General features: G+C 52.5%; 1 protein-coding gene across 6 annotated transcripts in view; it reads left to right on the forward strand.

The window, feature by feature from the left end:
* The window catches only part of RADIL (Rap associating with DIL domain), a 71697-nt gene that overhangs the window by 32609 nt on the left and 17821 nt on the right, over window positions 1-21267 (forward strand). For 5 of the 6 annotated variants that reach the window (XM_045075158.1, XM_045075160.1, XM_045075159.1 and 2 more), the window contains exons 3-5: window positions 8892-9124; window positions 10663-11301; window positions 13378-13415. In XM_045075158.1, the coding sequence (XP_044931093.1) occupies window positions 8892-9124; window positions 10663-11301; window positions 13378-13415 (910 nt within the window). Of the gene's footprint in view, window positions 1-7784; window positions 7888-8891; window positions 9125-10662; window positions 11302-13377; window positions 13416-21267 lie in introns of those variants that run through there. The other variant, XM_045075161.1, reaches the window with a different exon arrangement.

Below are 21267 nucleotides of genomic sequence, written 5' to 3' on the forward strand. Positions count from 1 at the left end.
GGGGCTGGCCTCGGGGAAAGCCGTATGAGGCCAGCACTGCCCAGCCGAGCTGTGCCTGGAGGACAGGCGTGTCCCCGCATGTCCGGGTGCATCCCTGCTGGCTTGGCTCCTGGGCGGGTCATGCTGTGCGGTCCCCATCAGGTCACTCTGACTCAGCCTTTGCCTTTCCCTCTCTCAAGTCCCTGTCCTGATTTCCTCCCGGCCGCCTTCCCGCTTTTCAGTGATAGCAGCCCTGTGGTTTTGCCTACGCGGTAGTATCGTTTCAGCTGTTTTGAGAGTGTGGGTCTTTGGGAAGAGGATTTGCGGAGACCCTTCCTCAGCTGTCCCAGGCGTCCCGAGCACTGTGCTGTGTCTGTGGAAAGGATCGCATGGCGTAGGCTCGTAGTCTCTGGATTTGGTGCCTTCCAGTGATTGATTGCTTTTTGTGTGTTAAATCCACCTTGCGTTCTGGCATAGATCCCGCTCGGTGGTGATGTAGCCTCCTTTTTATCTCTTGCTGGATTTGGTTTGCCATTGTCTTGCTGGAGACTTTGATGTCTCTGGCCTTGCTTTTTTTGTTTTGTTTTGTTTTGTTTTGTTTTTTTGCTTAATATCCTATTCTGAAGACGTGCTCACATTGCTGCTTAGGGAAGCGGGTCCCTCGTTATCATTGCGGTACAGTACTGCGACGTGTGAGTGCGCACGGTTTGCGCGGCCATTCTCTTGCTGACACACACTCGGCTTGTTTCCAGGCTGGGCTCAGTCGGGTGATGCTGCTGGGCCCGTGTTGTGATGACGCGTGTGCTTCTGTCAAGTCTGCACCTGGGAGGGGCGCCTGGGGGGCTCAGGTGGTCGGGTGACCGCCTTTGGCTTAGGTCATGATCCTGGGGTCCCAGAGTCGAGCCCCACATCAAGCTCCCTGCTCGGTGGGGCGCCTGCTTCTCACTCTGCCCCTCCTCCTTCTCGTGCTCTTTCAAATAAGTAAATAAAGTGTGCACCTGGCGCTGGAGTCGGGGCCGGGGGCAGTGGGCACGCGCACGTCCCGCGGCCAGAGATGCTGCTCAACCTTTTTCTCCTAAGTGTGCCTGCTTGTTCTCCCCCACCGACGGTGTGAGAGTTCCAGCTGTTCCGTTTTCTCTCTCACACTTGGTGCGGCCTGTCTTCTTCATTTTAGCTCTTCTCACAGTGGTACAGTGGTACTGCTTTGTGGTTTTAATTTGTAAATCTGATGATTAATGAGGCTAACCACATTTTCCTATATTTAAAGACCATTCGGGACACTCTTACCTTGCAGTATCTGTTCAAAGTCTCATCTACTTATCTGTTGGGTTCTCTGCCTTTTTCGTATTGATTTTGGAGACGAGTCTTTTTCCAATGTGTGTCCTGCAAATGTCTCCTCTTACTCTGCACTTGGCCTCTGGATTCTTCTGAAGAGAAGTTCATAGTACAATGCTTGTGTCAGAAAAGCAGAAACCACCCCGGATGGGGAGGGGAACTCAGGTCTCCGGTCCTGCCATATCCCTTTATGAGACCCTCCAAGTCCCACTCAGTAATGGCTCAGGAGTTATTTCTCAAAGAAGAAGCCATGCTCCCAACCCCAGAGTGGCTGCAGATTCTCCCGGGGCTGTCGGATCCCTAGAGTCGGGGCAGCTTGCCTGCAGCCCAGACTCACTGCCCATCCTCCTCTTGCTCTGGTCTCCACTGAAACTTGGCCCCTGTGGGTTTAGTCGCTCACTGAGGTGTGCTCTTAAGGGCGGGAGTGGGTGTTCAGAGAGGGAGGCCTCCTCTTGTGGCTCCCACAGGAGGTTATTGTATGTTCTGGAAGCAAGGGAAGGCCGGTCTTTTTCAGATTCAGGAAGACAGTCTACTTCTCTTGGTAAGTAAGGCTCAGATTGAATCAGGGGTTCAAGCTTCTCTGCGTCATTGGAGCCCACCCTGCTTTCCCTCTTCCAAATGTTAGGGTCCCTCTTTTTCCCAGTCAGTGTCTTAACTTACACCCGGGAAACTTGGTGAGGCTGTGAATTCAGTTTTCGCTGTTATTCCACAAACCACACAGTTAAACTTTATATCCGATTTTTAGTTTGGTTGACAAAAGAAGCATTCTTTTAGAGTCCCTCCGAAACTTTCTTGTTTCTCTGAGCAATGTGAGCGTCCTGTTGGAGAGCTGTACTTGTCAGGGTCTGTAACCTCACGGAGGACTGCATCCGTGGGCAGTCTTCCCTTTGTGAGCAACGCCTTCCCCCCCACGCAAGAAGTCTTCGTGTGCCCAACGTCATGAACATCTTGGCCTGTGTTTTATCCTGAGTGCTTTCTTGTTCTGCCTCCGTGTCTAGATCTGTAATCCATCAGGAGTTAATTTTTGTGGATGGTGTGAGGTAGGGGTCGTGATTCATGTTTTTTCTATATGGAGATGCAGTTGGCTCAGTATCATTTATTGAGAAGACCATCCTTCCTGTGGATGTGAGGTTCTGTTCCAGGACTCTCATTTCTGTCCCATATATGTCCCATTCTGTCCCATATACCGGTGCCCCATTCTCTCAGTTCTCGTAGCTTAAAACAGGTTCTTATCTGGTAGTACGAGTGTTCAGTGTTGTTGTTGGTCTTCAAGGCTACCTCACCATTTGCATTGCCATATGCATTTTACCAGTTTGCATATACACACACATACATGCACAAACTCGCTCATGCACATGTCCCTGTGCACACGCACACACACACACACACACCCCTGCCGAGACCCTGTCTGCACTGCATTGGGCTTACACACCAATTTGGAGAGAACTGACCTCGTACACTCCATCAGCTTGGTATAAACCTTTCTATATGTCAAGACTTCTCTTTCTGTCTGCAGTGCTGTGCAGTTTTCAGCGTCGTGGTCCTGCACCTTGTCTGATGGACTTACTCTGCAGTGGTTTTGTGTCATTACTTTTGCAGATCCTTTTCTCATTGTCTCTCCCGTGTGAAAACATGATGGGACGTGCACACCTGCCACATCTCCTCGCCTCACTAATTCTAGTAATTTGTCCATAAGATCCTTCCACAGTTTCTGGAAACACGATCACAGTGTTTGCAAAATACTTATAATTTTCTTTCTTTCTTTTCCATTCTTAGACCTTTCCTTTGTTTTCCCTGACTTAATTATACTGCCCGGGGACCTCCAATGTGATGTTGAACAGAAACGGTCAGCAGCATCCTCGTCTTCTTCCTGCTGGGGGAGGGGGCTCGGTACACATTTTGTTGAGAATTTTCTCTGCCAGTGGTCAGACTGGTCCTCAAAAGCTGTGCTAATGTATTTCCATCCACCTGCGGTATTAAACCTTTATGGGGTTTAATGTGAGAACGAAGTAGAATTAAATGCAGAATGCCCAGAAGAAGGCTGGCTATGTAGTAGGTAGGTGCTCCCCAAATTATCTGTAAGTTAGTTGTTCTTTTTTGTGTATTTTGAATACAAAACATTAACTTTAAGGATTGCTTGGTACCGAGAACTCCATCCCCTGCCTTTGCTAAGGTCAAAAAGGACATCCTAATTCAAGAGGACTCTCTTGAGCCCCCTCTGCATTAGTTAAGAGTGTATCCCAACTGTTCTTAGGGATTATTTAAAATAGTTTAATTCCCCCAATTCTAGTAAAATTCCCTTACGCAGGACCGTTTTGTGGCCCTGTCCATTGCCAGTGGTAACCACATCTGTGAGACCTCCAGCCCCGGCCGGCGGCGGGTGCACACAACACTAAAGTTTCCAGATCATACATATTGTTTCAAACTCTTAGAGTCCCAGAGGGAAGAGCAAACAGGATTCCGAGGTAAAGCCAGCAGGTTAAATTTATTGTCCTGAACTTAGTGACGTTCAGGAAAGAGCTGTGTTTTTCTTTCCAGCGCTGTTCTGGACCCAGCGTCGAGCCCATGGCTGGAGCTCTGGTGACAGCTACCCACTGTTTTCAAAATTAATTTTGCCACCTCTGGTATGCACAGTCTTCTCCTCTCCGCCAGCAGAGGGGACATCTGCTCCAGCCTGTTGGGGCGAGAAGAGGGGATACATGTCAAAGAGCTGTGGTGCCCAGGGTGTCACCCCCACCTCCTCCTTCCCTGCCCGGCTGGCTGCCTCCCCACCCCCCAGCATGTCCGAGCAGGGGACGAGGAACCAGGGAGCCCTGCCCTGCGGAGCCACACGCCGGGGGGGGGGGGGCTCCTCCCTGGGCCCGTGAGGGTCAAGCTAGAGCCGGTGGCCAGGGGAAAGCAAGGCCCAGACGTGACCATTCTCTCACGGTCTCGATCACGGTCACACCTGCAGGTTTGGAGCCCCTTCCCAGTTCCCGGGTCAGAGGCCGACCACCCAGGAGAGGCTGGCGGCCCCATGCTTCCTGTTTGGGTTGTGCCTCCAGTTGCTTCAGAATCTCCTTGAGTTCAGTAATCCTCTCAAAATGTGGAAAGTAATCACTTTGCTTCTGGGTCTGGTGCCTGTGTGTATTAGCAAGTGTTAGGTGGCCTGCTGGGTCCTGTGTATGTGTCCTTGGTTGTGAACACGACAAGGTGGGTCCTGTGTGTGTTGTTGGTTGTGAACACAACTAGGTGGCTCCCCGTGTGTGTCCTTGGTTGTGAACATGACAAGGTTAGGTCCCTTGTGTGTTAGTTGTAAACATGACAAGGTGGGTCCTGTGTGTGTGTCCTTAGTTGTGAACATGACAAAGTGGGTCTTGTGTGTGTCTTCTTGGTTGTTAACATGACAAGATAGGTGGTGTGTGTGTGTCCTTGGTTTTAACATGACAAGGTCAGTCCTGTGTATGTCCTTGGTTGTGAACATGACAAGGTGGGTCCTATGTGTGTCTTTGGTTGTGAATATGACAGGGTGGGTCCCCTTGTGTGTGTCCTTGGTTGTGAACATGACAAGGTGGGTCCTGTGTGTTTCGTTAGTTGTGAATATGACATAGTGCCATGTGTGTGTCCTTGGTTGTGAACATGACAAGGTGGGTCCCCGTGTGTGTATCCTTGGTTGTGAACACAAGACGGGTCCTGTGTGTGTCCTTGTTTGTGAATGGGACCAGGTGGGCCCTGTGTGTGCCCTGGGGCTGCACAAACCCTCCCCAGGTTCTGATTACCCAGACCCCTGCTCTCCCTCCTCTGCTGGGTGTTTCTGCTTTTCCACTGGCGCGCGTATGTCAGGGTGGGAGTGGGGAGCTCGTATCTGCCACCTTTCCGGGAGCTCACAAACACTTGCCTGGAGAAAAGAATTAGAAATCCAAAACTCAAGTTAAATTGGTAGGTGGTCAAGTAAGTTTACCAAGGGCTCCGTGCATCTCTGTAGACAGGGCTTTGGGGACAAAGGAGGGAGAGTGACCCTGCAGGAGTTCCTCTGCCTGTCTACCGTGTTCCAGAGCCTTCTGGGTGCTTTTACCAAGTACAGATTCCTGGGTGTCCCTCAGACCTACAGAATCAGGCCAGAACCTCTGGCCTCACTGAGCTCAGTCACAGCGGAGCAGGAAACTGTGGGATCAGCACGTCCGGCCCACGTGGGGCGGGTGGCGGGTGTGATGGGAGAGTGGGCGTCCTCTGGCCTCCCAGGCCTTGGAGCGCATCTCCACCCGCTCCGCCCACAGGCCGGGGGAGGCGCTCTTCCATCGGGCGAACCGCTTTCCCCCCTGAGACTCCCTGTGGCCTGGGAGCTGTGGACCCTGCCGCCCTCTTATTTCATTAGAACTCCTTCGCTGGAGAACAGTGCTTCCCGGTCCAGTCTCCCCCTTGTGAATGAAATCCCTGACCCGTGTGGGGAGGGAGTTGCAGAGACCCCACCATCAGGCCCCAGACACCCCCTGGCCCCCAGCCCTTGCTCTCTGCTCCTTAGCCGCATCACAGACAGCCTGGGCCCCAGGGGCTCAGCGCCCTGAAAATTGCCACGCTGTGTAGGCCAGCAGCATGTGCCATGATTTTGAAGGTTTCTGAGGGTGAATCTGGCCAGGATTCTGTCGGGCTGTGTGCCACCTGGCATCCCCCACCCAGAGCAGAGGACAACAAAGTTCAGCAGCTCTGTCCTAGTGCACGGTGCGCAGACACATGGACCCAACGACGGCAAAGCTGAAGGAGAATCAGATGTCATCAGGGAAGGGGCTGTCCTACAAGCCCTCAGGAAGCCTTGGGTCCTCCTCTGAGCTGCTCCCTGGGCGCGGGGATGGGGTTCATCTCCAGCAGCGGCATCAGGCTGACCTGACCCCGGAGTGCCCCACCCCGCCGTGGGGAAGCCATGGTCACACGCCTGGGGCAGGCCCACAAAATGTTTTTGAGTTTTACTTTAAGAAAGTTTAAAGAAGTAACAGTTTACAGAATAATTTGACTGACACCCGTATCTTCCTCCCAGAACTGACACGATATCTTGAAATCATACCGATCTAGAATTTTCTCAAGTGAAAGCAGAGCGTTGTCTGTATATGGCCACAGACAGGGCCAGGTCCTGGGGCAGCACAGCACCTGTGTCCTGCTGGCTGCGGTACCCGGTGTCATACGCAGACTCCACATGGCCCCCTCGAGACAGCTGTTTCCTCAGTTCAATGTGTGTCTTTTCTGTTTTTAAGAAGAGCTTTCCATGGGTGCGTGGGTGCGTGGGTGACCCCCTAACCCGTGAGCAGTGCGTGATGACGTTTCCCGCACTTCTGAGGGGTGTGACTGGGAGGTCCTCCTCCTTCTGTGTCATGCTCTGGCCTGCTGCTTCCACCCCGCTTCCAGGGGCACGCTTGACCCCCCCTTTCCCCCGCAGCATCTTTATCCTACGATCACAGTCCCTCAGAGGGTCCCGTGGCCCATTCTGTGTCCTTGCATGGGTGTCCACACATGCGTGAGGGTTCTCCTGGTGGCGCCACAGGCCGGGGGTACACAGGGTCCCGTCAGGGTCACGTCCGCTGGGTGCTGTGGGCTGCGCTGCCCTTGAGTCATGCTGGCCTGGGTGCGTCCCTTCTGATGGCTGCTGCACCCCACCACCCCTCAGCCCTGGTCCTTCTGTGCTCACGTGACCACCCCGGGACCCAGTAAGGGGACCTGGAAGCCAGACCAAGCTGCCCAGGAGGGTCTGAGTGTAGGGTGAGAACCGCTGCTTGCCCCAGCGGGGTCAGGGAAGCCGGCCCTGGGCCAAGGGAGGGCCATGTGCCAGGGGCTGTGGGAGCCCAGCTGCACTGGAGCCTGGTCGGCGGGGAGATCTCCTGTGGGCTGCAGCCTGGGGACTCTGCCGTTGGTCTCAGGCCTCATCTGGGGGGCCCCTGGGAGCCCCTGGGAATCTAAGAGGAAAGGACCGCTGTCTCAGGCTCCGGACTCCTGGAAGGTGGTTCTGAGGCTCCTCCCATCCTCTGGCTCCATCCCAGCCGGAGAAGCTTCAGGTCTAGAACTTCATTTTGGGCTGGTTTTTAAATGTTTCTTCTTTTAAGTATGGCCTCATGGTCATACCGTGCTGCCTCAAGTGCTGGGATCTGTCATCCTTAAGAGGAGCAGGTGGGACAGGGCAGTTGAGGCAGGGGAGGCTGGCTTCCATCTGCCCTACCAGCCCCTGGCGGTTCCCCCCCCCCCCCCCCCCCGCCTTCGCCCCACCCTTGGCCCCGCTTGTCCCCCACCTCCTTCTGCCCCTCCCACAGCCTCTGCCTCCCCCCACCCCCTCCCTCGCTCCCTCCTGCCTACTCTCCCCATCCCCGCCTGCCCAAGCCCCCCCCCTCCCCTGCTCCCCCACCCTTCCTTCCCCCTGCCCTAGACGCTGGTGCCTGCCAGGGGCTGGGCTGGCCGGCTCTGCAGCAGGCAGGGAGCAGCGGGCAGGGAGCAGCGGGCGCCGGGCAGACAGCCTCGCACTGCAGCTCTCCGCCAGCCCGGCCTCCTGCAGACTCAGCTTCCCGCCTCCCGCGGGCTGCAGAAGCCGGCTTCCTCTGGGAAGGGCATTCTCCGGTAAGGCAGCACCTCGCTGCAGCTAGCCTGCCGCTCCTTCTCGGGCTTTGTCTGGTGGGGGTGAATGGTTGTAGGAAGGGAGGCGGCCGGGGAGTGGAGGGAGGCTGTGCAGAGCAGAGTCGGCAGAGGCTGTGGAAGAACGCGCCGGGGTCAGCCCTGCCCGTGCTGGTGACGGGAGCCCGACCTGGGCTCTGTCTGGCTTCTGGGTTTGCAGTGGCATCAGTTTAAAGACCACATCCTGGATGCATAAGACTCTTTCATGGGGGGGTGTTTGTGCACATGTGTGCGTGCGTGTTTGCATGTGTGTGTATCCGTGCACGCATGTGCGTTCTGACCTGGCCCTGGCGGGGGCGGCCTCAGGGGACAAGCAGCCATGCTGTCCTAGACAGACCAGCCGGCTCAGTACGCCAGGCGACGAGTGCATGGTAAGGAGGGGTGCGGGGAGACTGTGCAGGTGACGCGGGAACTGTAAAGGGGGTGCAGGGGGGAATGTGCAGGTGACGCGGGCACTATAAAGGGGGTGCAGGGGGACCATGCAGGGTTCTCGTCTTGCCTGGTCACAACACGTACTTGCATACATGCACATGGGCACTGCCCCCCCCCCGCACATGTGTGCACACATGCTGGTGGGCCAGCAGGGCTCTGGGGACAGGGCAGCGACTCACATGAGCATGGTGACCCGGCAGAAGTTGATGCTGCAGTGGGTGTGGCATCTGGAGGGAAGGGGCTGCCGTGCCACTGGTAGGGATGGGGAGGGTTATGGGCTCCTGCAGGGCATCTCAGGTCATGGACGGCTGGGCTGCCTGCTTTTCGGAGGAAGCCCCAGAGGTGTCCCAGCCTGGCTGGGATGGGGTCAAAGGGTGGAATCTCATGCGCTTCTCCAGCTCTGCTGAGCAGACGGTGCCCAGTGTTACGCGTGGGTCCATGAGATCTGAATTCAGCGGTGCCCAGAGGCGGGACTCAGTTAGCCTCTGACCATTTGCCCTGTGTTGCTTCTGTTTCAGGGATAAACGCCCAGGCCCGGAGGCTGCAGCGGCACCGTGCCAAGGGAACCCCAGTCCTGGCTCCGGGGGGCGCCCGGAGCCCCCCCACACCCCGGCTGCGCCGCACCGTTAGTGAGAGCAGCCTGAGCTCGGCCGCCACCCAGGGCCCCGAGGAGCGCGCCCGGGACACCATGCGCTTCTCCCTCTACGAGTCACCCCACCTGCTCCTCCTGCAGGGCTACAGCCAGCAGCACGTGAGCACCCCTGCCCGCTGCACGCCCCCACCCCCCATGGAGTGGTCCGAGCCGCCAAGTCAGCTCTGGCTTTGAGGAGGCTGTGGAAGCGGGGCTGTTCTAGATTCTGGAGGGAGCAGAGGCTTCCCCTGTGTTTGGTTTCCAGAGCATTCTCCGTCCAGGTCCCAACAGGAGCCCGCAGGGGGGTTGGGGGGCTCACCCAATACCAGGTTCCTTCTCAAAGAATCGTCTGCCATCTTCCACGCGGTGTCTCAGGCCGTGCTGTGCCCTGGCTGTGGGGACCCCGACACAGGCCCGCCCCCTTGTCCAGATGGGCGCTTAGTAGGCTTGTGGGGCACATGGCCCCAGGTGCGCTGCGGGAAGCTGCCTTTGAGGTGGCTCTGGCCCCCAGGCCCATGCTTCCCACTCTGTGGGGGGCTCTTGGCTGGAGGGTCAGAGGCCCCAGAACCTCCCGCCGGCTCTTCCTCCCGGCTTCTCTACCCGCCGCTGGTTTGCTGAGCCTCCTTTAGGCTCCACCAGTGCGCGCTGTGCGGCTCTCCGAGCTCAGCTTAGTCCTACCAAACCCGGCCTGGCGCCTGCAAGCCATAGACAGGAGGCCAGACAGGGTTATGGATGAGGCTTTCCTGGGGCTCCACTCCAGCCCACGGGCAAGAGCTGGAGGGAAGCAGTCCTCAGGCGGACTCCCCGCGGAGAGGTCAGGGTGGGGGGTTGTTTCCTCGAGCACCAGGTGGGCAGGGTCGGGAGCGGAGGGCACCCTCGGCACGTGCGTCCTCATTGTGCTTCTTCATACACGGCGCGTCTCACTAGCACGTTAGACCTTCAGTGGTGGGTGTGACTTGTCGCATTCCCATGAGGCGAGCTAAGTCGAGGGCCCCCGGTGGTCACCGCATACACTCGGAGGCCAGCGTCGGGGGCCCATCTTGGTGCAGGCTGGAGCGGACCGATCCCGCTGGTTCTTCTGGGTGCAGACTCTCTCTTTAGCCTGACATCTGCTTTCTGCACTGCTAAGACCTATCGCTCCAGAAACGCAGGCTCAGGAGTTTTCTTACAGGAAGTTTCTTTATGAAACAGTGTCAGGGCATGAGGGTTTGGGGAGATGCTGTCTCTCGAGGAGGCATCTGTCCTCGCCGAGCTGGAGTCGCAGGGGAAGGAGTTTGCCCACAGCGGGTCACAGATCACCGGCCTGGGCGGAGGGTACTTGGCAGCTCTTGGCCATGCCTGTGAACCAGTGTCTGTGCCCAGCGTGGCCCTAGTCGGGCCTCTGTTGTCTCTGAGCTGGAGTCATCCCTGGGTGTCCAGTGTGCCCCTGAGGCCTCTCTGGGAAGCATCCTCTCCTGGGGACAGTGTGGGTGCCCAGCATGGGTCAGGCTGGGGCCAGCAGCAAGCTAGGAAGGGCTCCAGGGTAGGGATGGCCCAGGATGGTGGCCCTGGCCATGTGACTTAGGTGACCAGAGACAGGGACACCTTTTCCTTTCTTCCCAGTGCCAGATTTGCCTGAGGTGGTGTCCTGCCCCTGAGGCCTAGTATTTGTATTTCAGGACAGCCTGGTGTACCTGCTGAACCGGGAGCAGCATACGGTGGGCCAGAGGACCCCATCCAGCAAGCCCAGCGTCAGCCTCTCGGCCCCGGACATCCTGCCCCTGCACTGCACCATCCGCAGGCACCAGACCCCAGGCCCAGAGCCGGCGGCGAGCAGGCTGGTGCTGGAGCCCATCCCCGGGGCGCCCGTCTCTGTCAACTTTGCGGAGGTTGGGGGCCGGGCTGTGGTGCTGCGCCACGGGGACCTGCTCTCCCTTGGCCTCTACTACCTGCTGCTGTTCAAGGACCCGGCACAGGCCCAGCCCCTGCCTGCCCAGGCCCTGGCCCGACTGCGTGCCATTCCGCGGAGCTGCGGGCTGTGCGGAGCCGCACTCCGGGCCCGGGGCGCCTCGGCCTCTGGCTCCGCGCCGGCCACCCTACCCCGGCCGCGGCTGCTGCACCTGGAGTTCGAGCCAGAGGTGGAGGACGCGCTGCTGCAGCGAATCCTGACACTGGTTGAGCCTGGAGGGGATGACCACAAGCTGGCCCCCGCCTTCCTCCTCTGCCTCTGCATCCAGCACTCGGCCACCCGCCTGGAACCCGGCTCCTTCGGGCAGCTGCTGCTCAAGATCGCCAAGGCCATCCGAGAGACAGTCTGGGTCAGTCACAGGCGTGCTGGGTGTGGCCATGGCAGGTGGGAGGGTGCTTGTGGCTGTGGGAGGTGCTGGGTGGGGACTGGGGCCACCGTGGGAAGTCTGAGGGCCAGCCTGCCCTGCCTGTGCACACCCAGCGAGCCCGGGGTGTCCTCTTTGGCGCTCTGTCTCCTGTGCAGTCAGCTGTGGCATCTTGTGCTCTGGTCCCATGGCCCTCCCAAGCGCAGCCCAGCCACGGCATGCCCCGGAGGCCCCGAGCCCCAACACCCACTTGGACTTCGTGCCCCGTGCTTTCTGCCAGGAGCAGGCTGGTCTTCCGCCAGCACTCTGGTGTGGAGCCCTCATCAGCCGGTGGTGGGGGCACAGGGCTGGCTGGCTTCTGTCTGTGGAAACACTTCCCTCCATCGGGGTCTCTAGAGCACAGTACCACGCCTATTAGGGCCCAGCTGTGGGGCCGGCCTGCATGCGGTCCGATGTCAGCCAGCGCCCCTGGGCTCTACCTGCTGCCTGCCTGCGCTCCCTTCCCCTCCCGGAAACGGCTCCAGGCCCCGCCAGGCATCCCCTAGGGGCAAGTGCAGGCCTGTCCCTGCAGGCTGCCTGGGTCCAGCCCTCAGGGCCCCCACCGACTCCTGGCCCCTCCCACCCTCTAGTGCCTGGACTCCCTGGGGACCCAAAGCGTGGCTGGTAGTTACACGCAGTCCCTCCAAGAGTTGCCCATTCATCTTGGCCTGTAAACTGCATAGGTTGTAGAAACTGGATGGGGTCCTAAGATTAAAACCCAATTTAAAATGTTCAAAACCTTTTAAAAGCAAAAACCGACATGGGCCGTCAAGTCCAGAGGTTTGTGTAAGTTACCCGTGTGCATCGCGGGCATCTGAACCTCCCAGGGTTCCCCCGTGGATCGATGTTGGGACTGTCCTGGTGTGGTCGCTTCCCTCGTGTGGTCTGTGCTCGGACCAGGTCAAGTCCGTGCCCCGCGGGAACCTGAGCACACCGGGGCCTACGGTGACTGTCTACACAGAACACGGTCCCATCCTAAGTCAGCTCTGGGGCGGACACTTCCTAGTGAGTCAGACGCTGTGATGCCTGTGCTGTAGGCCATGTCCCAGCTGGGGAAACTGAGGCTTGTTGAGGTGAACAACCTCATCCAAGGTCTGGAGCTCAGAAGCAGAGGAGTCCAGACCTAGGCCATTCCCTGTGTGCCTCCCCACGTGCTTCCCCCTGTTCGTGGGCCTCAGCTCTGGTCTTCTGAGAGCTCCAGACATTTCGTTTGTCTGTCTGTGTCTTGGGCATCAACTGCTCTATCTCCCACCCACTCGAGGCAGATCCTAGAACAAGTAACGGGGTCAGCAGCTAGGGCTCTGCTCGGACAGAAGACAACTTGCTACGAAAGCCAGAACCGTTTCTTTTCTTTTCCTTTTTCTTTTTTAAAAATTATTTTATTTATTTATTTGACAGCGAGAGAGAGGGAGATCACAAGCAGGCAGAGAAGGGGGAGGAAGCAGGCTCCCTGCTGAGCAGAGTGACACAGGGCTCGATCCCAGGACCCTGGGATCATGACCTGAGCCAAAGGCAGAGGCTTTAACCCACTGAGCCACCCAAGTGCCCTGCAGGAACCATTTCTTGATTAAAAAGGACAGAAAATGTTGGTTAAGCCTGCGTCCCTGCCGGGATGTTTAACTGTAGCGTGGACACCTGAGCACACGTCCATGTACTCACTGCCCCAGTGGCGGGCGCCGGAGAGCCTGTGTGTGAGGCTCAACAGTAAGCGGCGTTGAGTGTTCATTCCGGGTTGTGTGAAATACGTGACCACTTTATTTCTCACCGCACCGGTGGTTCCGTCAGCGAGTGGGTGTAGGTTCTGTCTGCTGTGGGAAGTGCGCAGGTCACATTCCGGAACGGAGCGGACACTCATCCTTTCCAGCTGTGCTCCCAGTAAACGGCCCGCACAGTGCAGGATATCTGCCGCAACAGTGGTTTTTAGGTGGACGGCATCCCGTGGATTTAGTGGTGTTCTCATGGAGCGCCTCCTGTGGTATCCTGTGTTTTCTCATGTTTGCTCTCTTGTCTTTGTAACTGTAGGAGAAAACCAAAGAACTGGCGGAGAAGCAGGCGCAGCTGTAAGTCTGGCTTCCCCATGGGCCCCTAGATCCCGGGAGACCTGCACCGCCCCATGGGGGCCAAGATGGGGGGGGGCAGACGCCTTTGGGGTCAGCTATGGGCTTCTGTTGCACTCTCCTTCTGTCTCCGAGTGGCTGTTTCCATGTCTGTGCTCCGCCCCCGGGAAGCGCTGGGTTTGGGGAGTTTCTCCAGGGCACCCGTTAGACGGAGAAGGCGAGAACCTCTCCAGAGCCTCATCCTGCCTTCACTTCCCCTAACGATGGTGCTCCAGCAAGCCTGCCTCTTCAGGAGAATGCAGACTCTGGGCGTAGAGCTAGGGCGGTCCTTGTCCATTGAAAGCCCTGTCGTTGTGTGCAAAGTGCTGCTGGGACTTGGGAAACTGGTGTTAATGATGGGGACGGGCATGTGCAGCCACCCAGCCATGTGCACTCCCGAGGGGGCCCTGCCACAAGGTGCTGGCACACGGGGCGCACGCGGCTCACTCCTAAGTCCTCGTCCATAAGCACAGAGGCTAGAACAAGCCACGTGCCCCCGGGGCAGCGTGCTGTGTGTTGTGCCTGGACGCTCGGGAGACAGTGAGCGTGAATACCCCATGCGCTTCGCCTGCCCTGGAATCCCGGCCCGGCGCACAGTGGAGCCCCACGATGTCATTGCGAGTGCGCTTGGCCGTCCCTCTGGGCCGTGCAGGTGCAGCAGCAGCCAAGGGGCCATGGTCACAGGGGTGGTTCCTGCCCGTCGCAGCTGGGTCCGTGGTCTGCTCGACTCTTGTGTCTGCCGCTGGTCCACAACGACTGTGCTGTAGCCACAGTGCTTCGGTGTCGTCCATGGTCCAGCGACGGGCAAGGAGGACTTGGCTCCGCCCCTGTCGCAGGGGCCGCAGCCCCCCCCCCACCCATGCACCAATGGCTGGAGGTGGAGTGCGGCTCCTGCCGCTCGCACACGCGGGCTTTTTGGCCCACGCTGACAATAGGGGACGTGTTCAGGGCCCAGGGCAGTACCGCCAAGGCCGAGTCTGTTCCGGGAGTCCCGGGCTCTGCCGCCCAGCTCACCCTGCGGTGCTCAGTGTAGACCAGGCCCCTCAGAGGGTGGCGGAGACAACAGCATCAGCCACCGTGCGCTAGGATTTCTGTGTGAGGGGCTGGCCTTGGGGACCCAGGGGCAGGTGTGGCCACCTCACCCCTGCCCCCCAGCCTGAGGGACAGCCTGGCTTCCAGGTGGTGTTGGGGCCTGGAGGGGATGGAGCCAAGGATTTAGGGGCTCGCCCAGCCCTCACCCGAACTAGCTCCTCCTCCTCCTGAGTGCCCGCTCATCGGGGAAACTGAGGCCTCCCCCCAGCAGCTCCTGCCCAGTCTGCATCCAGAATGCCTGTCGTTAGGGCCAAAAAACAGCCCCGTGTCCATCCCCAGGGAATGCTGCCTTTCTCCTTTTTAAATAGTTATTGATTCACTGCCAAAATGTAGAAAAGCACAGACAGCAGCCACCCAAGAACCCACACCCGAGCTTCACGTCCTGCACATTGTGCCCCCGTGGGCTTCAGGGTCTCGTGCTGTGCTTCTTGTCGCATTGTGGGTGACTGGGGACCTTCACCGCATGCTTTTTCTGCCCCTGTGGTCCTCAGCCTTCTCCCCGAGTGCCCGAGAGTGCGGGCACGGCGCTAGCCATTCTTCGGATCCAGATCCGTGGCCGAGTCCCTGGGATTCAGCCCTTCGTGGCTACGGATTTGTGCAGGATGGTGACTGACAGTTTGTGGACATTTTAATTAGCATTTTCTCACCTGAATTCACATGTCAAAGTGATGGAGGATTTTTCACTCGTTGTCCTGGTCTGACTTTAATAGCAAGGTTCCCAGAAGGCGAACGGGGCCGCCTGGTCTGTTTCCAGTTCGCCGCATCAGGTCGTGTGTGGTGAGGCCGTGGGGGCTGGCGAGGTAGCCTGTGGGAGCGTCTGGGCGACCCGGCCCGGCCTGCTTCGTCAGTGATTATCGGTGTGTCTGGTTCTGTCCTTCTGCTTGTATTGATTTTGGGGACTTCTGCTTTCGTCCTCCAAGTTACTGGGATAAAATCGTTCCTTGTATTTTTGGGGGACTATTTTCATCTCTCATGTATATCGTTCCTGTCGGATTTATGTCTTTCCACTTACCTCCCTTCAATTTATTTTCCCAGGGATTTGTTTGTCATCATGTTTAAAAGGACCAGTTTTGTTGTTTCTGCTCACTTGGGTTTTAATTTCTGCTCCATTAACCTCTTTATTATTTCCTTATTCTTGCACAATTCCCATTTTAATTTCTTTGAATTTTTTTTTTTTTTTTTTTTTTTTTTTTTTTTTTTTATTTATTTTTTTTTTTTAAATTTTTTATTTTTTATAAACATATATTTTTATCCCCAGGGGTACAGGTCTGTGAATCACCAGGCTTACACACTTCACAGCACTCACCAGATCACATACCCTCCCCAATGTCCACAATCCCACCCCCTTCTCCCAAACCCCCTCCCCCCGGCAACCCTCAGTTTGTTTTGTGAGATTAAGAGTCACTTATGGTTTGTCTCCCTCCCAATCCCATCTTGTTTCATTTATTCTTCTTCTACCCACTTAAGCCTCCATGTTGCATCACCACTTCCTCATATCAGGGAGATCATATGATAGTTGTCTTTCTCTGCTTGACTTATTTCGCTAAGCATGATACGCTCTAGTTCCATCCACGTCGTTGCAAATGGCAAGATTTCATTTCTTTTGATGGCTGCATAGTATTCCATTGTGTATATATACCACATCTTCTTGATCCATTCATCTGTTGATGGACATCTAGGTTCTTTCCATAGTTTGGCTATTGTGGACATTGCTGCTATAAACATTCGGGTGCATGTGTCCCTTTGGATCACTACATTTGTATCTTTAGGGTAAATACCCAATAGTGCAATTGCTGGGTCATAGGGCAGTTCTATTTTCAACATTTTGAGGAACCTCCATGCTGTTTTCCAGAGTGGCTGCACCAGCTTGCATTCCCACCAACAGTGTAGGAGGGTTCCCCTTTCTCCGCATCCTCGCCAGCATCTGTCATTTCCTGACTTGTTGATTTTAGCCATTCTGACTGGTGTGAGGTGATATCTCATTGTGGTTTTGATTTGTATTTCCCTGATGCCGAGTGATATGGAGCACTTTTTCATGTGTCTGTTCGCCATCTGGGATGTCTTCTTTGCAGAAATGTCTGTTCATGTCTTCTGCCCATTTCTTGATTGGATTATTTGTTCTTTGGGTGTTGAGTTTGCTAAGTTCTTTATAGATTCTGGACACTAGTCCTTTATCTGATATGTCGTTTGCAAATATCTTCTCCCATTCTGTCAGTTGTCTTTTGATTTTGTTAACTGTTTCCTTTGCTGTGCAAAAGCTTTTGATCTTGATGAAATCCCAGTAGTTCATTTTTTCCCTTGCTTCCCTTGCCTTTTGCGTTGTTCCTAGGAAGATGTTGCTGCGGCAGAGGTCGAAGAGGTTGTTGCTGCCCGTGTTCTCCTCAAGGATTTTGATGGATTCCTTTCGTACATTGAGGTCCTTCATCCATTTTGAGTCTATTTTTGTGTGTGGTGTAAGGAAATGGTCCAATTTCATTTTTTGCTGCATGTGGCTGTCCAATTTTCCCAGCACCATTTATTGAAAAGGCTGTCTTTTTTCCATTGGACATTCTTTCCTGCTTTGTCAAAGATTAGTTGACCATAGAGTTGAGGGTCTATTTCTGGGCTCTCTATTCTGTTCCATTGATCTATGTGTCTGTTTTTGTGCCAGTACCATGCTGTCTTGATGATGACAGCTTTGTAATAGAGCTTGAAGTCCGGAATTGTGATGCCACCAACGTTGGCTTTCTTTTTCAATATCCCTTTGGCTATTCGAGGTCTTTTCTGGTTCCATATAAATTTTAGAATTATTTGTTCCATTTCTTTGAAAAAGATGGATGGTACTTTGATAGGAATTGCATTAAATGTTTAGATTGCTTTAGGTAGCATAGACATTTTCACAATATTTATTCTTCCAATCCAGGAGCATGGAACATTTTTCCATTTCTTTGTGTCTTCCTCAATTTCTTTCATGAGTACTTTATAGTTTTCTGAGTATAGATTCTGTGTCTCTTTGGTTAGGTTTATTCCTAGGTATCTTATGGTTTTGGATGCAATTGTAAATGGGATTGACTCCTTAATATCTCTTTCTTCTGTCTTGCTGTTGGTGTAGAGAAATGCAACTGATTTCTGTGCATTGATTTTATATCCTGACACTTTACTGAATTCCTGTATAAGTTCTAGCAGTTTTGGAGTGGAGTCTTTTGGGTTTTCCACATATAGTATCATATCATCTGCGAAGAGTGATAATTTGACTTCTTCTTTGCCGATTTGGATGCCTTTAATTTCCTTTTGTTGTCTGATTGCTGAGGCTAGGACCTCTAGTACGATGTTGAATAGCAGTGGTGATAATGGACATCCCTGCCGTGTTCCTGACCTTAGCGGAAAAGCTTTCAGTTTTTCTCCATTGAGAATGATATTTGCGGTGGGTTTTTCATAGATGGCTTTGATGATATTGAGGTATGTGCCCTCTATCCCTACACTTTGAAGAGTTTTGATCAGGAAGGGATGTTGTACTTTGTCAAATGCTTTTTCAGCATCTATTGAGAGTATCATATGGTTCTTGTTCTTTCTTTTATTGATGTGTTGTATCACATTGACTGATTTGCGGATGTTGAACCAACCTTGCAGCCCTGGAATAAATCCCACTTGGTCGTGGTGAATAATCTTTTTAATGTACTGTTGAATCCTATTGGCTAGTATTTTGTTGAGTATTTTCGCATCTGTGTTCATCAAGGATATCGGTCTATAGCTCTCTTTTTTGGTGGGATCCTTGTCTGGTTTTGGGATCAAGGTGATGCTGGCCTCATAAAATGAGTTTGGAAGTTTTCCTTCCATTTCTATTTCTTGGAACAGTTTCAGGAGAATAGGAATTAGTTCTTCTTTAAATGTTTGGTAGAATTCCCCCGGGAAGCCGTCTGGCCCTGGGCTTTTGTTTGTTTGGAGATTTTTAATGACTGTTTCAATCTCCTTACTGGTTATGGGTCTGTTCAGGCTTTCTATTTCTTCCTGGTTCAGTTGTGGTAGTTTATATATTTCTAGGAATGCATCCATTTCTTCCAGATTGTCGAATTTATTGCCGTAGAGTTGCTCATAGTATGTTCTTATAATAGTTTGTATTTCTTTGGTGTTAGTTGTGATCTCTCCTCTTTCATTCATGATTTTATTTATTTGGGTCCTTTCTCTTTTCTTTTTGATAAGTCGGGCCAGGGGTTTATCAATTTTATTAATTCTTTCAAAGAACCAGCTCCTACTTCCGTTGATTTGTTCTATTGTTTTTTTGGTTTCTATTTCATTGATTTCTGCTCTGATCTTTATGATTTCTCTTCTCCTGCTGGGCTTAGGGTTTCTTTCTTGTTCTTTCTCCAGCTCCTTTAGGTGTAGGGTTAGGTTGTGTACCTGAGACCTTTCTTGTTTCTTGAGAAAGGCTTGTACCGCTATATATTTTCCTCTCAAGACTGCCTTTGTTGTGTCCCACAGATTTTGAACCGTTGTATTTTCATTATCATTTGTTTCCATGATTTTTTTCAATTCTTCTTTAATTTCCCGGTTGACCCATTCATTCTTTAGAAGGATACTGTTTAGTCTCCATGTATTTGGGTTCTTTCCAAACTTCCTTTTGTGGTTGAGTTCTAGCTTTAGAGCATTGTGGTCTGAAAATATGCAGGGAATGATCCCAATCTTTTGATACCGGTTGAGTCCTGATTTAGGACCGAGGATGTGATCTATTCTTGAGAATGTTCCATGTGCACTAGAGAAGAATGTGTATTCTGTTGCTTTGGGATGAAATATTCTGAATATATCTGTGATGTCCATCTGGTCCATTGTGTCGTTTAAGGTCTTTATTTCCTTGCTGATCTTTTGCTTGGATGACCTGTCCATTTCAGTGAGGGGAGTGTTAAAGTCCCCTACTATTATTGTATTATGGTTGATGTGTTTCTTTGATTTTATTATTAATTGGTTTATATAGTTGGCTGCTCCCACATTGGGGGCATAGATATTTAAAATTGTTAAATCTTCTTGTTGGACAGACCCTTTGAGTATGATATAGTGTCCTTCCTCATCTCTTATTATAGTCTTAGGCTTAAAATCTAATTGATCTGATATAAGGATTGCCATTCCTGCTTTCTTCTGATGTCCATTAGCATGGTAAATTCTTTTCCACCCCCTCACTTTAAATCTGGAGGTGTCTTCGGGCTTAAAATGTGTTTCTTGGAGGCAACATATAGATGGGTTTTGTTTTTTTATCCATTCTGATACCCTGCGTCTTTTGACAGGGACATTTAGCCCATTCACATTCAGGGTAACTATTGAGAGATATGAATTTAGTGCCATTGTATTGCCTGTAAGGTGACTGTTACTGTATATGGTCTCTGTTCCTTTCTGATCTACCACTTGTAGGCTCTCTCTTTGCTTAGAGGACCCCTTTCAATATTTCCTGTAGAGCTGGTTTGGTATTTGCAAATTCTTTCAGTTGTTGTTTGTCCTGGAAGCTTTTAATCTCTCCTTCTATTTTCAATGATAGCCTAGCTGGATATAGTATTCTTGGCTGCATGTTTTTCTCGTTTAGTGCTCTGAAAATATCATGCCAGCTCTTTCTGGCCTGCCAGGTCTCTGTGGATAAGTCAGCTGCCAATCTAATATTTTTACCATTGTATGTTACAGACTTCTTTTCCCGGGCTGCTTTCAGGATTTTCTCTTTGTCATTGAGACTTGTAAATTTTACTATTAGGTGACGGGGTGTGGGCCTATTCTTATTGATTTTGAGGGGCATTCTCTGAACCTCCTGAATTTTGATGCTCGTTCCCTTTGCCATATTGGGGAAATTCTCCCCAATAATTCTCTCCAGTATACCTTCTGCTCCTCCCCTCTCACTTTCTTCTTCTTCTGGAATCCCAATTATTCTAATGTTGTTTCGTCTTATGGTGTCACTTATCTCTCGAATTCTCCCCTCGTGGTCCAGTAGCTGTTTGTCCCTCTTTTGCTCAGCTTCTTTATTCTCTGTCATTTGGTCTTCTATATCACTAATAATCTTTTTCTTCTGCCTCATTTATCCTAGCAGTTAGAGCCTCCATTTTTTGATTGCACCTCATTAATAGCTTTTTGATTTCAACTTGGTTAGATTTTAGTTCTTTTATTTCTCCAGAAAGGGCTTTTATATCTCTCGAGAGGGTTTCTCTAATATCTTCCATGCCTTTTTCGAGCCCGGCTAGAACCTTGAGAATTGTCATTCTGAACTCTAGATCTGACATATTACCGATGTCTGTATTGATTAGGTCCCTAGCCTTCGGTACTGCCTCTTGTTCTTTTTTTTGTGTTGAATTTTTACGTCTTGTCATTTTGTCCAGATAAGAGTAAATGAAGGGGCAAGTAAAATACTAAAGGGTGGCAACAACCCCAGGAAAATATGCTTTAACCAAATTAGAAGAGATCCAAAATCGTGAGTGGGGAGAAAGGGGATAAAAAGAGGTTCAAAAAGGAAGAAAGAAGAAAGAAAGAAAAAAAAAAAAACAAAAAGAAAAGAAAAAAAAATAAAAAGAAAAGTAAAGAATTTTAAAAAAAAGAAAACACCTAAGAAAAATGTAAAAAAAAATATATATATATATTAGATAAACTAGTAAAAAATCGTTAAAAAAGAAAAAGGTAACAGTTTAAAAAAAAAAATTTTACCCGAAGGCGAGAGAAAAAAAAAAAAAATGAAAAAGAAAAAATTAAATTAACTGCAAGACTAAAAAAAAATCACAGG

This window comes from Mustela putorius, unplaced genomic scaffold (assembly GCF_011764305.1).
Source record: "Mustela putorius furo isolate JIRA1106 unplaced genomic scaffold, ASM1176430v1.1 tig00000139_pilon_pilon_pilon, whole genome shotgun sequence".
NCBI classification, from domain to species: Eukaryota; Metazoa; Chordata; class Mammalia; order Carnivora; family Mustelidae; genus Mustela; species Mustela putorius.